General features: G+C 41.1%; 1 protein-coding gene across 1 annotated transcript; it reads right to left on the bottom strand.

Annotated features, from left to right (window-relative positions):
- Nucleotides 1-1030: 1030 nt before the first annotated feature.
- On the bottom strand, nucleotides 1031-3355 carry LOC109971732 (V-set domain-containing T-cell activation inhibitor 1-like). The gene is made up of 4 exons (XM_020620169.1): nucleotides 3248-3355; nucleotides 2020-2373; nucleotides 1334-1687; nucleotides 1031-1086 (listed from the first exon to the last, which is right to left on the bottom strand). The coding sequence occupies exons 1-4, from the start codon at nucleotides 3300-3302 to the stop codon at nucleotides 1031-1033; spliced, it is 819 nt and encodes a 272-aa protein (XP_020475825.1). The 5' UTR covers nucleotides 3303-3355.
- Between the last annotated feature and the right edge of the window lie 16264 nt (nucleotides 3356-19619).

Here is a 19619-nt window from a genome sequence, read left to right as displayed (position 1 = left end):
AGAAGAGCTGCCTGGGCCAAGAAACACAAAGGTGGAGTGCTGCACCAGACTGACTGGTCTCCACGGTTTCCCAGCCTAAACCCAACTACGATGGTTTTGGATGAGCTGAACTGCACAGAGGAAAAGCAGCCAATAGGTGCTCAGGAACCATTCTAGGTCACTTCCTCATGCTATCTAACCAAATAATTACTCTAGATGACATATGTAGCTCTGGCCTCCAGTACCATGAAGCACAGACCTTGGAGTCATTTAGACCAGGATATGCCCTTTAAATCACACGTACACAAAGTCTCTAGAACTGCCTTCTTTCACTTGTGCAATATCACCAATATCAGGAGCATCCTGTCTCAAAGTGATGCTGAAAAACTGGTCCATGCATTTGTTACTTCCAGGCTGGACTACTGTAACTCTTTACTATCAGGATGTCCCAGTAAGTCCCTAAAAAGCCATTACACGTCACTAACGTTGTGTCTCCTCTCTCCCGTAGTGTGTCCTCTCTCTCTCCCTGTACCTTTCTACAGGTAGCCCTGGCCCTGGAGCTCTACATCTCTGATGATCAGTCACCAGCCACATCGACCTGATCAGTGTTTGATTGTTGTGTCTTGTTGCTTTTCTTCTTCTCTCTCTCCTCTATCCACTCACCCCAACCGGTCGAGGCAGAAGGCCACCCACCAAGACCCGGGGTCTGTCGGAGGTTTCTTCAGTTAAAGGGAGTTTTTCCTCCCCACTGTCGCCAAGTGCTGCTCAGGGGGATTTGTTGAGTTTTCCCTCTGTAATATTAATACTAGTAAGGTCTAGACCGCACTATGTAAAGTGTCCTGAGATGACTTGTCACTAGGAACTTTTATGAAGGGGAAAAAGTTGTTCAAGAAAAATGAAAAATTGTCAAAACCTAGCAATAAAATCTCAGGTTGGCAGCAGTGGCTGCTGCTCTTCTAATTCAGGCTAGGATGACAGTGATACACTCACCCAGTCCACTTCCCAGTTAGGATTTATGTTTCATAACAGCTGTTGGTCACCTGCTTCTTCATCAGGAGGAGGAGGAGGGTGGGGATTCTTCTTCATGTGTCTGTCCTCCAGTGGAACCTGTAGAGGAGCAGCAGGTGTGAGTATCAGCTGTCAGGGAGGTGAGGCCCCAAGACCAGAACCAGCTCCTGTCAGACATGATCTCCTGCACTGGGACCACATCACTCAGCCCAGCTGCTTTCTACAAGGCCTCATCAACAACATCTGGAGAAAACACCGACATCTGTCTGGGATGGTTCACTGTCACATGGACAACCAGGAAGCTGCTGCTACACACACACACATACACACACACACACACACTCACCTAGTTTAACATCCAGGTAGATGGTGCTGATGGGCTCATTGTTTAGATATCTCTTCCTGCGCGTTGTTTTTCCCTGGACGACACGACACTCGTATGTTCCTCTGTCACCAGTCGTCACATTCCTCAGAACCAAAGACACATTTCCGTCCTTCATCTCACTGTCCTCCAGCTCCACCCGGTCCTTAAAAAACTCATGCTGGTTGTCTGGATCATGTTGCATGCTCCGATACACAAAGACATATTCTGGTCTCAGGTCAGGTCTGATCCACTCTACAACTGTGATGTTGGTGCTGCTGGGAGCTCGACATGGCAGAGTGATGTTTTCTCCAGGTTCAGCTGTTTTGTTTATCTGGTCTAAAGCAGAGAAGAGCAAACAGAGAGCAGAGCTTAAAGGGTCCAGGTGTAACTCCACATGTCCACAGCAGCCAATTGAGGGGTGGAGGCAGTGTGGGAGTGTTCAGATCAGTGAGATAAAGGTTTCACCACAGATCTTGTAGTTTCAGTTCATACTCAGAACGATCAAGATAAACATAAAATGTACCACTACATCAGATCTGAGTCTCTGCTCACCGGAGCTGAACCACAGTAAAAGCTAAATAAACTGTCTGGGATGGTTCACTGTCACATGGACAACCAGGAAGCTGCTGCTGCTACACACACACACACACACAGACCTACAAACTCACCTGGATGTTGTTTAAGTTCCAGTTTGACTCTACTGATCAGATCACCCTTGATTTTGGCTCTTTTACGTCGTCCTGAACCACCTGCTGAAACTCGACATTCATATGTTCCTGTGTCAGTGCTGGTCACGTTCCTCAGACTCAGAGTCAGGTCACCATTCTTCATCTGTCTGTCCAGCAAATCCACTCGGCCCTTAAAGGATGAATGTTGGTCGGCTCCATCCAAATGTCCATCTCTGTAAAAGAGGACGTACTCTGGTTCCTCCAGGTCAGTTTTGGTCCACTCCACAGCTCTGATGTGGGAACTGTTAGTTTTACATGGCAAATTGACATTCTGTCCAAGTTCCACTTGTAGGTCTAATAAACAAAACACAACAAAAACATCCAGGTCAAAATGAATTTATCACAGGACACATGTTTATAACATGTTTATACACAGATACATATTTAACGCCATAAAAAAAACTTGACACTGACTTTCTTCCACTAGTTTCTAACCAAATGTGTTGCTGCTTCTGGTATCCTGCTGCTTTTCACTGCTCACTTCAGTACAACGTAACACAACTCAGTACAAGGGACGTTTGAGTCACTGCCCCAACATCCTCAGACACAACTACACATTTTACACAAGCTCAACATTTCTTGGACCAAAACAGCAGGAAAGGTTTTTAAATGCATGATGTTAAAGATCTTAGCTCTGCTGCATTTATGTTGAAATGCTGACAGGAAACAAAGTCCCACCCCATGACAATCTGTCCCTCCCCAGGACAACTTGTCCCTCCCACACCATATTTAGGCATCAAGCGTTGTTCAATCTTTGCAGCTGGTACCAGTTGTCTGACGGTACAGGAGATCATCAGGGTCACTGTCAGAAAATGACTGTTTGCTGCTGGAACACAGACATTTCCCCATTGAGGGATCAATAAATTACCTTCCTAGCTAAAAAAAAATCTGAATTCTGACTTTAAAGTTGACTACTAAAAAGTATTAGATAAGGAAATGTTCAAATGTTTTATACATCATATATGTACATTGAAGACACCTTAACTTTGAACAAGATCTACATTATTCTACACCTTCTAAAATTCTGACTCATTAAAAAACTCAAATTAGCTGCTCTTAATACATAAACATTTTGTAGGGCAAGATAACATTATTTTATAACATCAGCCAAAAATCTTTCGCTACATAAACATCTTCCCCTACATAAACATTAACAACAAAAGCTCACCTTCGCCAGAAGCAGCTGGACACAGAAGTAGCAAGACTAACACAAACATAGCCATGACTGGTGTGGATGTGACGTTGTCGCTGGTACGGTATTATGTGAGCGTAGTGTGTTCAGATATGAGGTGGAGTCAAACAGAAACGGAAGCCACGTGCACTGCAGACTGCAGCCGGTTTCACTGCAGTCTGTTTTACTTTGCAATTGATCCACGGACCGGTACCGGTCCGCGGCCCGGGGGTTGGGGACCACTGGGCTACACAATGTCTTTTACAAGTTATTATTTTGTGTGAACAAATGATATCTTGTATATATGAATATTTTAAAATGATTATATGTGGGCATTCTTAAGGCCTTTTCACACGAACGCGACGCGAATAAGAGATATTTTCTTAAAACGTCGTGCTACAAAGATGGACTCCACATCAAGCGACGACGATGTACTGCTTGTCCTGCTACATAAAAAAGAAAACAAAGAAGGTTTTGGGTCCATCCTATATTGAAAAGAAGGAGAGAACATGGCGAGTTTCATCGGTTGGTACAGGAACTGAAGTTGTATCATGGTCGCTTTAGGACCTATTTCAGGATGTCTGTGGGACAGTTTGAAGAGTTGTTGGTGCTGTGTTAGAGGAACAGTTTAGCTGATGTTACTTTTATTCTTCCTCATGAATTGGATTTTGCTGCTGCAAAAGTGAAGTTTGGAGCACAGCTGTAAGTTAAGGTATCGCGACACTGTTCATTCTGTGCCTGGAGCATTAGCTTGTCCTGTGTCACCATCAGCAGCTCTCCTGTCACGTTAGCTGTTCCTCTGTGGTGTAAAGTGCAGGAAGTGCAGTGGCTTAGGCATTAGCATAGAGACTGCTGTTAACATTACTGCAATCCAGCTGCGGTTTTCACCCCCATGTCATAATACAAATGTACTGTCATGAATAAGGCATCATTTTTAACACAGGAAAACAAAAATCTGAATTTCAGAATCTCATCCAAGTTGGTTTTGACTAGTTGGATATCTGTTGTGCTGTAGTACTGGGAAGGAAACAAAGATTAGGGGGCAAAACTTTAAAATTTGACAAACTCCAAATAAGTCACTGCCAAATGTCATTGCAATGCACTGTCAGTGTAGTGCTGCACCAACACAACCTTTGCTACTACAAAACTACTTTTGTAAACTTGTTTATGTCACTCCATGTCCTTGTAATCCATGTAGAATTTCAAATGTGAAGTTGTCCCTCTGAGACAGACAGGCCAACACAACCCAGACCAGAAACATACACAGTGAGGAGAAAAAGAGAGAAATATATTGCAAAGTGTGCTCAAGCACAACAACTGTCTGAGACACAGCAAAACTACAATGTGATTTAAAGCATCAGTAAAAGATTGATAGAATACAGAAATATCTCTAGTCCCAAATACACATGCTCTGCTGACTGAATGGGAAAGCAGGTTCCAGAAGCCTTCCTGTGGATGTAGAATGACCTATTTAGCATGTCATATAAATGTAATGTTCAAGTGCCCATATACTTTTGTTGATGTAATAAGTTGTCTTCCTCAGATGTCAGAAAAACATGAGACTGTATCACAGCTGTCCCTGTTCCATTGTGTTTTTTTTTAACTTCTTCTCGTTGTGGTTTGTGGAAGATTGTTATTACAGTAAAGTCTTGTTTTCCACATTTTGATGTCTTTGATAGAAATGACAAATAAATATGGAGGTGATAGTCTCAACTTAATATCCCCATGATGCTCTGAGTTTCTTTCCCCTCCCGTCCTCCTCTCCTCTCCTCTCTCTCCCTATGCTTCTATATGCCACTACTACACATCACTAACTTTTGTTGTGTCTTGTTGCTTTTCTTCTTTTGTCTCTCCTCTATCCACTCACCCCAACCGGTCGAGGCAGAAGGCCGCCCACCAAGAGCCGGGGTCTGTCGGAGGTTTCTTCTGTTAAAGGGAGTTTTTCCTCCCCACTGTCACCAAGTGCTGCTCAGGGGGATTTGTTGGGTTTTCCCTATGTAATAATATTGATAACAGTAATGTCTAGACCTTAGTTTGTAAAGTGTCCTGAGATGACTTTTGTTGTGATTTGGCGCTATACAAATAAAATTTGATTTGATTTGAATTTGAAATCAGTCCCTGTGTGCATAGATTGTTGTGTTTGTAGAACTTTTTTGCTAGGTTAAAATTTGTTCAGGGTCATTCAGTGAACTACACTGAAGCCATGCCTTCCAGTCATGTGTCATCTCAGCACTGATGTTTTTTACATTTCAAACTTTCTGTTTTTACATTCAAAGACTGCATGCAGTTCTTCATTTGTCCAACAGATGTCACTCTCTTTCTGCATCTGGATTTTTCTTTTCCTTCTGAGCTGTTTGGACCTTTGTGCCTATGCATGAACATGCAACGTAATGGAAAGTAATTCATTTGGGTCTATAAGCAACAGGATGTACAAACAGCTCAGTGGCTGGAAAGACATCCACTAGGTGTCTTCATATTTTCATATGCCGCGCTTCTTTACAGCAGTATAGGTGAAAGGTGAAAGGAGTAGGAGGAATTAATTTTCAGATGAGCACTATGTGCAAAATGATGTGCCAGCACCATCTAAAGAGACTCTGAGAAGGTTAAATACTGATATGTGGCAGCAGCAGATCGATTTGACAGGGCATTTACTTTTGGAACCTAAATTGTCTCCACTATCACTCCACACAGCCAATGTCCTGATTCATCTGAGGGCTAATGACATATATTTTGCAGCCACTTCTTTTACTTGTGTCCCACAGAAGACTGTAATATCTTTTTATCTTCAATAACAGGCCAGAAATCGGATGCTCACTTGAGTGAGTGCCAATCCCAGAGTGAAGGTGGACACACTTTGTGAATGTTGGCTGTTGTAATGTCAGGCTGGATGTTACTGCTTTCTGCTGATGCACAGAAACACGGAAGGTATAGAAGATCTGGAGGAGAAAGACTGCAACAGCAAGGCACCTGCAAAGCTGCAGTATCTTGCATGCCTGCCAGGTATGCAGAGCTAATGTAATGATGCAACACATTAAAAATGAAAGGCATTTTTCTCATATTGTGGCCAAATCAATATCAAAATAAAACCATTTTTTAACTGCTTGAAAACAATTTCCATTGGCTTTTACTATGGCTCACAATATGCTTGTTTTGTCCAACACTATATATATAGACAAACATCTGGGGTACTTGCCTGCACACTGTGTAACTATGTGTGGACCCTTACTGGTGCCATAGTAACTGGATGACTATTCACCCGGTGACATTGGGACCCAACGCTGATACTTGAATAGCTTGCATGGTATCTTTTCATTATGCACAACATAAACATACTGGTGACATCTGAGGATGTTTCTAGCTACTGTATGGAAAACTTTACACAACATATAATGTAGTTTGGTGCAGAACAATAGTCTGTTTTGTGACCATTATTTGAATTCCATTAGTTGTTTCGTTTATGTTGTTGACATCCGTGCCCCATGTAAAGCTTAGCAAATTCTTTTCTTTTTTAAAACTATTCTTAAAATACAGTTTGTTGAGCTGTATGTCTGTCAACTTTGTCAGTTTTACATGTTTAGCTGGCTAAAAAACACCAAAGCATGTCACTGGCTTTGTACCTGTATCTTGCACCGTGACAATAAAGTTGAATCTCTTTTAATCTCTGGGTGACACCAGTCATTAATTTGATTTGACTAACTGATACTGAGCCACCTGAACACTGTGTTCATTTTCCATATAACAGTGAAAAAGTGTTATCTCTAGAAAACTTCCAAGGAAATTCATGTTTTACCACATACTATTGAATTAAAGATCATTACAAAAAAGGTGTGGTGAGTGAGTTATGTGAATGCTCACAGGATGGGTGGTATGTGTCTAGTGTGGTAGTTGTAGTGTAGAAAGGGCTTATACCGTCTCAATCTCAGCTACCGCCGCTGTCTAGCCTGTTTTGGGTGAAAAGTAGGCCAAGTGGGTAAGTCCTCCCTGACAGTACAGAGCCTCTCCATCATCAGGACCCTAACTATGCCTCTTCGTGGCAACCCACATCACCTGGGTACCTTACGGCTCCAGGCTAAATAGCTAGGGATCTTGGAGGAGCTTGGCCCCCAGAGGTGAGGTGTGCAGGCCCACTGGTGTGTGGACAAGCCCTGGTACCTACCAAGCAAGCCCCATCTATGGGTTAAATAGACAGCAACCATGCTGTAACTGGTGAGTGATCTGTACACTCGGCTTAGGAGGGACATGGAAGTCCCCGATGGCAAGGGTGGAGGAGGTGCCATGACACCCAATGGTCAGCAGGCGTCGCTCGGCCTGGTGGAACTCACAAAGGGCGGAGGAGGATAACCATCCCAATGGCCAGAGCAGTAGTGAGAGGAGCTGCGCTGCACCCCCAGTACTTAACAGCATCGATAGGCTTAATGATGGTAACACCAACAGGAGAACAGGAGTGACTGGTGTAGCCGTTGTCGGGCCCGACTTTGACCAGAGTGAGTGAGTAACAAAAAAAAAAAAAAAACTGCTTCTCAGCAGCAACATGGCCTGTTTCTTTCTCTGGCACACATTTCCACCATTGTTGGTGTTTGCTCATCCCCTGCTGACCTTGCTTCATGTCTTAGCATATGGTCATACAATTCATGACCTTCTTGGGCTTGTTAAAACAAGTATATCAATGCTTCACCTCTGGGTCTAAATAAATCAAATCAAATTTTATTTGTATAGCGCCAAATCACAACAAAAGTAATCTCAGGACACTTTACAAACTAAGGTCTAGACCTTACTGTTATCAATATTATTACATAGGGAAAACCCAACAAATCCCCCTTGAGCAAGCACTTGGCGACAGTGGGGAGGAAAAACTCCCTTAACTAAATGAATCAATAAAGCTGTGGGTACTTCAGATGTATTGATTACTATGCATCATACAGTACTGTACGCTCATCCTAAATTCATTCTGCAGCATTGCAGCAAAGCCAAACACACTACCAGAGTAATAAAGGGCTATCTTCAGAGACAAGAAGAACCAGGACTCCTGCAACAGATGGTCTGGACCCAACAGAGCCCTGATTAAAACATTGCAGCCAGTCTGGGATTACATGCAGAGACAGAAGACGCTGAGACACAAAATCCACAGAAGAACTGCAGTAAATTCTCCAAGATGCTGGAGCACAGCAGCTGCAGAGTGGCCTGAAACTAACAAGTGTAGTGAATAGAACTGGTGCTGTTTTTCAAGGCCAAAGGTGGTTTTAGCAAAGGTTAATTTGATTTAGGTTTCCCCATTTACTTTGCATGAACTTATCTGGAAAAAAAGTTATGGCATTGTTTTTGAAAGCTTCCTCACTTTAAGTTTCTGTTCCCTTTATGCTGAAAAATGCAATGTAGAAAAGGAGAAAGACTGCTGAGGAACTGGAGAGTGTCCAGGAGAGTGAGCAGACATTTACTGTAGTTTCCAGTGTGCTCTTGCCATTGGTTCTCACTCTTCTCACTATTCAGCCTCCTAAATAATGAAATGAATAAATATTGCATGTTTAAAAATCCTAGCAATGAATAGACAGAATCAGCAATGATTTGGTTGTGCTCATCATTACCATGTAGTGAATATTTTATATTTATGTTATGGTTCTAACTAAAACTGCCGAAAGCTTCTTTGATTCATACAAAAACCAAAGTTGGAGATAATGTCATGTCTAGAAATGGTGCAGTGTATCTGCCCTGGAAACTTCAGGTTGTCCTTTTTGCACATAAAGATATCTGTGATCTATAGAGATGCTGGGATGGGGATTTTCTTTGGAAAGAAACAGGAAGTTTGTTTCTCCAAATCTCCAGTTTTAATGTTAAGCTAATGTTAGAGGATTGCTAGCTGCAGACTTGTACTAAACAGAGATATGAGAGGTAGGTCAAAGGTCAAGGTCAAAGTGTTTATTTGTCATATGCACAGTTTGGAAATGTGTTTCTCTGTACAATGAAATTCTTACTTTGCCGTCCACATGAATGCCACATTAAACAAATGAAATATAAAGTAGATGAGCAATAACACTGTAAATAAAATCATAAATCTAAGGCACTTTAAAGCAGCAAGTGAAGGGAAAAAATAAAAATACAACAGGAACAGGTATATCGACGTTCTCATGTTACTCAACCAGAAAGCAAATCTGTGTGTTTGCCAAAATGTCAAACTATTCTTTTAAAATTTCATTCAGTATTACAGCTCGGCCCTGTTCTTTAGGCTTGGCCATCTTTTCTACTGTCTGACTGAGACCTGACAGAACCAGAAACACAAGCAGTCAAATGAGCATAAGTATAAATTTTATTGCCAAGTATCGTCAAAAATACAAGGAGTTAGACTCCAGCCCAGTGGCCCCTGGTGTGCACGGCAATATAAAAATAGAGTAAAACCAGAACCACAAGTAAAAACCAGAAGACAAAAATATACAGTGCACATGTATATACACCTTAAAAACAGAGCTACTACATGTTACAATGACCTGTAGGGCCGTCCAGAGGGGAGGGGTTCAAACAGTTTGTGTCCAGGATGTGAGGGGTCTGCAGAAATCATCTCCACCCTCCTTTTGACCTGTGCAGTGTTCAGGTCCTCCATGGAGGGCAGGCTGGCACCGATGAGTCTTTCTGCAGTCCTGAATCTTTGCTGGAGTCTGTTCCTGTCCTATTTGGTTGCTGAGCCAAACCAGACATTGATGGATGAGCAGAGAACAGACTCAATGATTCCTCTTTAGAATTGTATCAGCAGCTCCTGATGAGAAACACTGAAAGTGAGCCATCATATTAGCCATATTAACCCTTATGTGGCCCTCAGTACATTTTTGTCCATTTTACGTTTTTACTTTCAAGCCTATTTGGCTGTGTTGAATGAATGTAGGTCAAACTTGCCAAATTTTATTTATATATATATATATATATATATAATTTAAAATTGAGGTCTTGCTTTCTTAAATTGGCCTAAAATGGCTAAGAAAAAAAAATCCATCCAAATTATTCCCTCGGGACAAATTTTGTCTCGTTAAAACCCATTAAAATGCTATTGTGATGCCATATTTATTCTATATATAAAGCAATGCACCGCGCTCTGATCCTAATGCATTTTGAAGTAGTTGGTCCCAACTTGTAATTCTGATAGTCATCCACCAGATGGTGACATGAGGCCATTTTCGAAGCCTGCAGCCAAAACGAAACCAAAATGCACTTTTCCCACTGTTTTTTGCAAGGGTGACTTGCTAATAATGAATTGATTTGATAAAGTGCATATCAGTTTTGATGTTGTGTTGATCCAGTGTGTGCCTCTGTGTGTTTGTGTAAATTCTTGTGTGTGTTCGCGTGCACGCGTGATTGCATGCACACGCGAAGTTGTTCTAATGGCATAAAATAAAAATAAAAAAGGTTTGTGTGTGTCCAAATTCACAAATCCTTTCTCTTAGAAGGTTGTGCTCACAAAATAGTTCAAACTGAAATGGACAATGTACATGTGATACAAAAATATAACATAATAAAATAAAACTCACAAGCTAACAAAAAATGCCACTCAGTTTTTTTTTTGCTTTTTACACCTGGGTCGGAAAACCTGCCCTAAATAAAACTGTTTTGTGGGATTGTTGGCTTTTCACATATATATTTCTTGCAAACAAATTTGGATTTCATCACAGCAGAGGACTAACCAACTACACATTACAACTTGGAAGAACTGGATGTACCACCAGCGATAGAAGCTGGATCCACTACACCCCCTCCACTAGAGGGCACAGCCACTGACATGAGGCATGGAATAATGAATAAACTGGCTATAGTTAAGCCACGCGTCCAATTGCCAAGGTTCACTGGGAAATCAGTCATCAAATAGTATGCTATCAGATGCCAACAAAGCCCTCATGAATATGCTTCTACCACCATAACTCAGACCAATGATCTGGTATATGCTACAGCTACTGGAATCCCAGATGCTTGGCTACACAAAAAAGAAGGGCAGTACATATTCCCGCTGGAAAATGAGGCTGGAAGCTAAGATCAAGACTGCTCAGAAGTTAGTCAGCTGGTGGAACTACAGACAGGTGTGAAGATAAACAATAAGAAAAGGCTGTTGGAATAATAAAAGGGACTGGCTCCATCTGAGGCCCCGGAGACTGCTAGACCAAGGCTCACAGCAGTTGGAGCAAGGCTAAAGAAATGCACCAAAGAGATAGAGGCTAAAAAGTGTACTCCCAGGTACAGTGCAACAACACAGTCACAACCTGGCAGTTTTACATCTCATTTTTGTAGTTGTGTGTCTCTTTGCAGTCCCTTTGTGTCTTTTTATGGTCTTTGGGGCTTGTTGGGAAGGTTTTGCATTTCTTTGTGGCCATTTTAAATCTGTTTGTGGTTGCTTTACATCTATTTGTAGTCTTTTAACTGAATTATTGTTTATTTCACTGCAGTAAATGAAACAATGGTTGTATTTCATTAGGAGAAGCTTCTCAAATCTCTCATTAGTCTGTTTCTTCTAGGAGTGAGCATCAAACCTCCTGAGGTACAAAAACAGCTCTGCAGGTGTGTGCCTGTCATATGTTCTTCTTGTACTATACATGTAAATGTTTTTGATGTTTGAGAAATAGTTTAGTCTCAACTCCATTTACCCCTGACCTAAAAAACATCCATAACTTCTTAGTTTCTTTTGTTTGGCTGAAGTGCGTTCATCACTGCCAGTTTGACCCAGAAGTGCAAAGTATTATATTTTTATTAATTGTGAATGGAGGAATCACAATAACACATCTCATTTACATCAGCTACCAACAAATGCAGAACTTTCTTACGCTCGAGTTTACAGGAACAGTATGCGGCAAAATTAAGTTTGTCAGACACAAAGGCCTCCTTTCTGTCTTATCTAACTTTATGTTGATTTTCCTTCAGTAAATTACATAGAACAAGGTTGTTGGATTTTTCTTTTTTTATCATTTGGAGGCTGAACTTGGAGGAGTCAGGAAGATACAGTCAGGGAAGAGTTGAGATAAAAGTGGCTGAAGTCTGAGGCTTGTATAGACGTGTATAGATAGAGTCCAGGAGGACACATCAAGGAGGCAGACAGAGATGTGGAGGTTGATAGGAATTCGAAGGCAGGATGGATCAGTTCCTTTTGCAGCTGAGAGCAATCAGGAGATGGGAAGAAAAAAGACAACAGAGCATATCTGTTATTTTCTTCATCACTGCCTCTTTCATCTTTGTCAGGGTTATCTCTTTTAAAACGTCATAAATAATGCTGATGTGGGTGCCAAAATAACAAGATAAGCTCAGATTCAACAGCACATGAATCTTAATGTGGACCACTAACCAACCAAAACCAGCAGTGAAAAGAGAGTTAAACTGTGGCTATAAACCTGAGGGACAACCCTAATCCAGTGATACTGCAGCTGCTCATGCTGTAAACTGTTCTCCACAACCTGTGCAGAATTGTAAAGGTAAGATCTTTGGCAGAGGAAATGTATTTGCATAAAGTTATTAATATGTCTGACTACTGATTGTGGATAGGGAACAAGTAGCTTCTGAAGATCTCCAGGAGGTGGACCGTCAGCCTGGCTCAGTTGGCAAATACACTCATTTATGACGCAGTGGAGCAGATGGTCAAGCTGACCTTACTGAGCAATTCCAAAAAATAAAAGCTGTGGTTTGCAGGCAAAGGGCATGATGGGATGTCACACTTCCCCAGTACCCTTGCCAAACACGATTATTTGTCATAGAAATAATCATTATCTGACAGTAATGTGATGTAGTACAAACATAAAAGGCTGTTGAACTGTTGTTTTTCATTGTTTCCAACAAATCTCAGCAAAATACCAAAACCAGCAGCACTTCCTGCCTCCCTTAGCTTGTCTGTGGCACAAAGCCCCAGGTCGAAAAATAAATCAGAAAATCTCCATTAATCAATATTTTTACATTAACAATGGATGGAACGGTCAATTTCATATGTAACACTAAATGTGCTAATAAGGAAGTGAGCGCTTTCAATGTCACTGTCAAGCACATAGTAGGGAGCAGATGCTAACTGGCTGCTCAGATACTGTGATATATGCTCATGTGCTTATGGGATGTGTGAAGTTAGCCTTCCATCTGTGCAGATTCTAGCCCTGCTGTTCAGTAACATAAAGTTGCTATATATAGCAGGTACTTGTCAGAAAAGTTACTATTTTGTTCACTTAGTACCAGAACAACACATTTGTCAGAGTAAACAGACTCAAAGTATACGTACCGGGGTGCTTTGTCAAGTACCTTTTACATCTTTTACATTTCTATGAGATGCACAGGGTTTCCAATACAGAAGACACAAAACTAACTGAAGTGATGCCAAAGCTACTCCATAAAACATAAGTAAACACCTCAAATATTGAATAAATCTCAGTCCCCTTTTTTGATTATCCCTTGATCCTTGCTTGACTCAAAAGTCATTTAGGTGCATCATCTTCAAGGATATCCCAAAGTTCTTATTCCTGATTTTAGGGGAGATGTGGCTGTCTGAAGGAGCCACGAGCAAGGCTACAAGTCAAGATGAGTATATAGATGGTTTTATAGGACTGTTGAGTGCACAATTCATATTGGCCCTAATACAACACCTCTAGTACTCCCACCAAGAATGTAGCCACATTGTCAAGGAAGCCACTGTCTGATAAAGTCTCTGGGAGGGTGTGGAATTTTCAAGTTCACACTGTGTACAGCAGCTTACCTGTCAGTGGCAAAAGGCTCATGGTAATCATTGTGGAGACTGGATAGGTTGCACAACTCACAGTGCTAAAAACACGATTCAGGAGGGATGAGCTGAGTTGAGGAGACATCCTCAACGCAATGCAAACTGCTGGAACCACAGAAATTAATTGTGTAATAAGTGTTTCAAGATGAAATTCTACATGCAGAAATACACATTCACCATTCAACCATTCACATAGATCATATGGACATGGAAAAGCCTCTGACATACTGTTTTGATTGAGGAAATGATGTTCAACCTCCTTAAAGCACAGGCCTACAAACCAGTGATCAAAATACAGTAAGAAAATTCTTGATTGGCCATGACAAGTAATTGCTTCAGACGTGTTCACTTGGAATAATGGTCACAGCCACAGTAACTATCACAGCAGATACCTAAACTAACCAGCTCAGCATCAAACATGGTCATAGACTCAAAGCAACCTTTGCCAGACACAGCGTGCACAGAGACTGACAGTGCTCTACAATATGAACCTGAAGACTTTGGATGATTTGCTGGCACATGGGGCTTCACTTGTACACATTACCCACAAAGTGATGGACTGGTTGAGAAACAGGCACCGATAGCAGAATCACTCCTGGAAAAGAGCAAAGCTTACCAGAAGCATCAGACCTGAGTGTTTTCAGCTGATGATGAGTCTCAGCCTGTAATCTGCTGTATCCTCCCAAACACCCACAAACAGCTCCTTTTAATGAACACACCACTGGCAATACACATTGTTCCCACATAAATACAAATAAAACCACCAATACATGCAACCCAAAACAACAAAGAAATAAAATTAATGAACCTGCCATTAGAGTCAGCACTCACTCCCTGCACTGTGTAACTACACTGATTAAAGTAAGATCAGACAGTGAACAAGGCCAAACCATCTGTCCAAACTGCAAAAAACACAAAAAGTCTCAAATGTCTTGGTTTCATATTCCAGACAGACACCGATCCAACAGCGTGTACATGAACATACTCTTGTATATAAGGATTTCTTGATATGAATTACCTTTGTAGCAGTGTTTGTATAGCATCAATGTGTGTACTTCTACAATTAAAAGGCTTAATTAAACATGACCACACCCAGAAAAGTATGTTGCAGCTCCTTTGTTACATCTGGCAGAGCACCAACAACAAAAGCCACTGAGCCAGGTGACAGGAGTGGTAAATAACCCTGTCTGTGACCCTGGGGATTCCTTTGAGCAGACTGCTTACGGTTAATAAGGTGTGAGGCAGGCTGTAGTGTTGCTGTCAGGGCAGCAGGAAGAGCAATGGCAGGGTTGGTATTTGGAAGTGGATTTTAAAGCTTACGTGTCTCACAAACAGGCCTGGGGTTGTGATAGAAGTGTCAGTGGTTCAAAGGCTTGTATTGTGACCAGGGAGCTGAGAGAAGGACTTGCAGGCCTCTTGTGAGTGGATGATGCTGGATGTGCTTGTAAAAATAACAACACTGTGCGTTCTGTCTCTGTGTTACATGGCACTAAAAAATGTGGGAGAATAACCATTAACTGATCTTTAAAGAAAAAAATCCAAGCGTTAGCTGGATCAGGTTTTCAAATGTGAAGAATTGCTGTTGTTCTCTGTTTGGCACAAATGTAAATTGGTTTGCTTTAGGTTTGGCAGCGTTGGCCAATTCAAATCCAAATCACACTTTGCCTAGCTTTATCCAAAGAGCGTTTGGAGCCTAAACTGGCTCAACCAAGTACACAGGTAAAGCTCCCACTTGTTTCCAAACCTAGTATTCATTTGAATGCCATTGTGTTTGCTCCGCAGCCGAACATTTCTGACCAAGACCCTCTCCCTGACTTTGATGGCGGATTCTCTGACATTATTGTCAGTAAGCTTCTGTGAAGTTTCCAAGGGAATTTTGATAACTGCCAACTGATAACTACAAGCCCATGAAACTGGATCTTACAGGTTGCACCAAGGGTCACAACAGCCTGACTCAAATGAAATTAATCCCTTTGTGCCCATATACTTCTATGTGGCTTAAAAATGTTAAAACAAAAACATTAATATAACAGAGACCTGGCAGAAGTTGTATTCAAGGACCCAGAACCAAAAATATGATAATGTGCTTGTTAAGCAGCTCACTCCACACACCTATTACTTATTCCCTTGTTATCCAGTCCTGAGTCCCACACCAACCACACCTGACTCAATTCACGTGATTATCTCCTGTTATTTATATATTGATCTGTTTGCTTTGTTTCTTTGCCAGTTCGTCAGTTTGGACTCCGCCTCCTTGTCAGCTCCCTTGGATTTATTGCTGTTTTCAGTTGTATGTCTTTGACCTTCACTCGGAATCTGCTTCATCCTCTGATTATCCCTGCTCTGTTTTCTGTGTCTGCTGTTGTTTAATAAACTGCTAAACATTACCCACCAGCCTGCCTGAGTCTGCATTTACATCCTCTCTCTGTGTTTTCATACAGTCTGTGACTGCTTTACACACCAGTCCCTGATTGTTCAGGCTACATTTAAGGCAATTCAGAAAGACAGTGAACTGTAACTGTAATTTTAACCACAGAGGCCTATTTGTCTTGTATTAGTTCCTGACATATTCACATGGAGTCACATTCGGACCTGTCAGACAAAACTGTAGGATGCCACACAAACATACACATTGGGGTTGTTGGTATTACACATGATTACCTACACTAAAATAATGTATCAAAGTCAGTGGTCCAGAGAGCAGATGATTTGTCTTTTTGGTCCTCTATGTGTGTGTGTGCGTGCACATCACTCACACAGCTCATGATTACAAGTCCTTACCTGGATCTGTTGTTCTGCCAGATTTCTTTCATTTCAGATTTTAGTCGGTACCTTAATCGGTACCTTTTAGAGTTTGGATCTTGATGGAACTGCATTATAGTGGGAGGAAGTGGTTTAGCTTGGTGCCGGTAGTGTGGCACATGGACTTTTTATGCCATTTGGCTGTTTGGTCCTGTGCTGGACAGGATTTATCCACTCGACCACTGTGTATGTACGTGTTACCCAACTAGGAATCTATTCTCAGCCTGCAAGAGGAAGCACATCTGAGGCTTCTGGTCAAAAGAGTAAATGTGTTTGCACACAGCTGACTTTTAACAGAGAAAGCCAGCGTAGAGGAACTTGTACAAATGCTTCACACACTCATACTTTAGGTGCACTTGTGTGCCTTCTGGAAAACATGTGCACACACACAAGCTTAGCATTAATGGAACATGAAAAGTGTGATTGATGTAAGAGTTAAATGTGTTACCTGCTGTAACCCATATCTTAAAACTCATGGGAAATTGAACACAGTGTGCCCGCCTTGTTTCATTCAACCAGGTCAGGCTTGGCTGCCCTTTTCCCATTCAGGTCTAATCTGAACTTTTCTCTTTGTGTATAACCTCATGCAGCTTACATTAGATGAAAATACTGAACAAGGTTTGAACAGAAATGAGTGGTGTACTGATTAAAAGAGACTGCTCACAGTTTGAAGGATTGCTTCTTGCTGGAAGTGATGTCATTTCCGTCCCAAAATTTTAAGGCACTGACAGATGCTGTAGTACATTCGAAGGATGTCATTTAATTTTGTGTTTCCTGCAGGTGTTCCCATTATCTGTGCAACTTTAAGTATCATTTATACACCTGTAAATCCTATACTTTATAAATTACATTAAAACCAACATGTTAACAGGCTTTACAATAACAGCAGCACACTGAAGAATAGCTAAAATGGTGAAACCAACATTAAACCTGCAGTGATTTTTAGTAACAGTGGATCAAATTACTATGTGTAATGTGAAAGGTGTCATATTGATGGACCCATATACACATATAAGTAAACGATACACTTCCCCTCAGCTCTGTGGAGCATTTTAGTTAGTTAAATTCTTTTAGCTCATTGTTTTTGTTTTACAGCCTCAAATTTAATGTTACATACTCAATGCTTGTTTCCAAGGGCAGCAGCCCTGTCAGCACAAATCTTAAGCTCAGATCTGGTGCAACGCCTGCTAAGTGTTGGCCCAGACACGAGCCGCTGTCCTTTGCACAACGGGGTAGTACCAAGCGCTGAGCTGGTTTTTGCCTTTGACCTATTCCTGGTCCAGATTAGTTTGTAATCATTCCCACTACTAGTGTTCAAATAGTCAACTGTTTGCTTACACATTAGCCATAATAGCTATAAGAAATGATGACATGTAAAAATTGAATTCACATCATTATTTATTTATGTCATAAAATTCTGATGACATCTAGGGAATGATTCAACTTCTCTGTTTCTCTGCATTAGGAAAAGAAACCTCTACCCAAGGATCCAACCTGCCGCCATGGTGAGCGAAACCTTTTCCTTCTAAAACTGCAGCTCCTCTATGGTTATGTCTGTAAGTGATCGTCCAGTCTTCCACATTATATATGAAACACAGTCTTAGATTTGTACAATTTACACTCAAATAGGGCTGAAAATGCATATATACCCAGACTTATGTGACATGTGTATTGAATGATTTGATAAATACTGAATTTGTTGGGTGATACTAAGAGGCTGTACGTCAGGTAAAGGATATCACTAGAAAATGACTAACATTTGTTTTATTCCCTTAGAGAAAAGACCATTTGTTCTTAATAGTACTTTGCCTCAAAGTATACGAAATATATTAAATTAATGTGAAAAGGGCAAAGCCAATTGTGTCTTCTAATAACAGTGGGTGGAGAAATGATTTCCCCACAGCTATGGCTTTATAGTAATTGATCCTTAGTGACCCAAGTAATGTTGTTAAAGCTGCTGGTTATTCTCTAGTTTTAACACAAAAAAGACAAAGAGTCTTCATTTCACTCTCAGTTTTTTCATGGTGGGATGATCTGTCACCTAAATTTGAAGGAACTGTTAAGGGCTGAGGGGGTGAATTGAATCCCGTCACCAGGTAGCACTCAGTAAGGCCCAGTGGTCTGAGGGAGAAGGGCAATCAATTGTGGCTTCTTGCCAGAGATATGGCCTGTTTATTCCAAGAGAGAGGAAATCAGATAGGTCTCCAGATAGGCTGGAGGAGGCACAAAAACACTCTGGTAATCAGCCTTTACCTGCATTTCCATATGTGGAACCTTTTTTCAGAAAAAGGCTATGACCTGACTCCACAATGTGATTTTCTCAACTTAAATACTGAAACAAAGGCACTTGTAGAACTGTTTTTTGTTAATCCATCAGTCTGTAAGAGATATTATACAACAAGCTGTACATGAGTGGCCATTGCTTTATTCCAAAGTCAACGTGATTTATACAAATTTCACACAGTTAAAGCTGAATCTGCATGAACTAATCACTTATTTTAGTAATATATTGGTTACATTAACCCTTGTGTTCTGTTAAGGATCATAATGACCCAAGTTTTTGAGTTAAATCTCACTTGTGTATTAATGTAGAATTGTTAACAACAAATACATGCATCAGGGGTGTCTGGTTCTAATTAAAGCTACAATGTAGATTTTTACAAATCTAGTTAAGCACTAGCATGAGCCTCCGCTCCACCCAGCTCTCCCTCTCCCCGCTCACTCCAACCCCGCTCCAAGCTGCAGGAGTTTAAAAGTAAAATCTATAAATACCTACCAGCCAATACTTTAAGGATAAGAACACAGCAAAGCCCCATTTTTTGCAATATAAAAAAATCACACTGGAAAATT

Source organism: Monopterus albus, unplaced genomic scaffold (genome assembly GCF_001952655.1).
Source record: "Monopterus albus unplaced genomic scaffold, M_albus_1.0 scaffold234.1, whole genome shotgun sequence".
Classification (NCBI taxonomy): domain Eukaryota; kingdom Metazoa; phylum Chordata; class Actinopteri; order Synbranchiformes; family Synbranchidae; genus Monopterus; species Monopterus albus.
The sequence above is the reverse complement of the archived record's forward strand: the minus strand, read 5'-3'. Positions and strand labels throughout refer to the sequence as shown.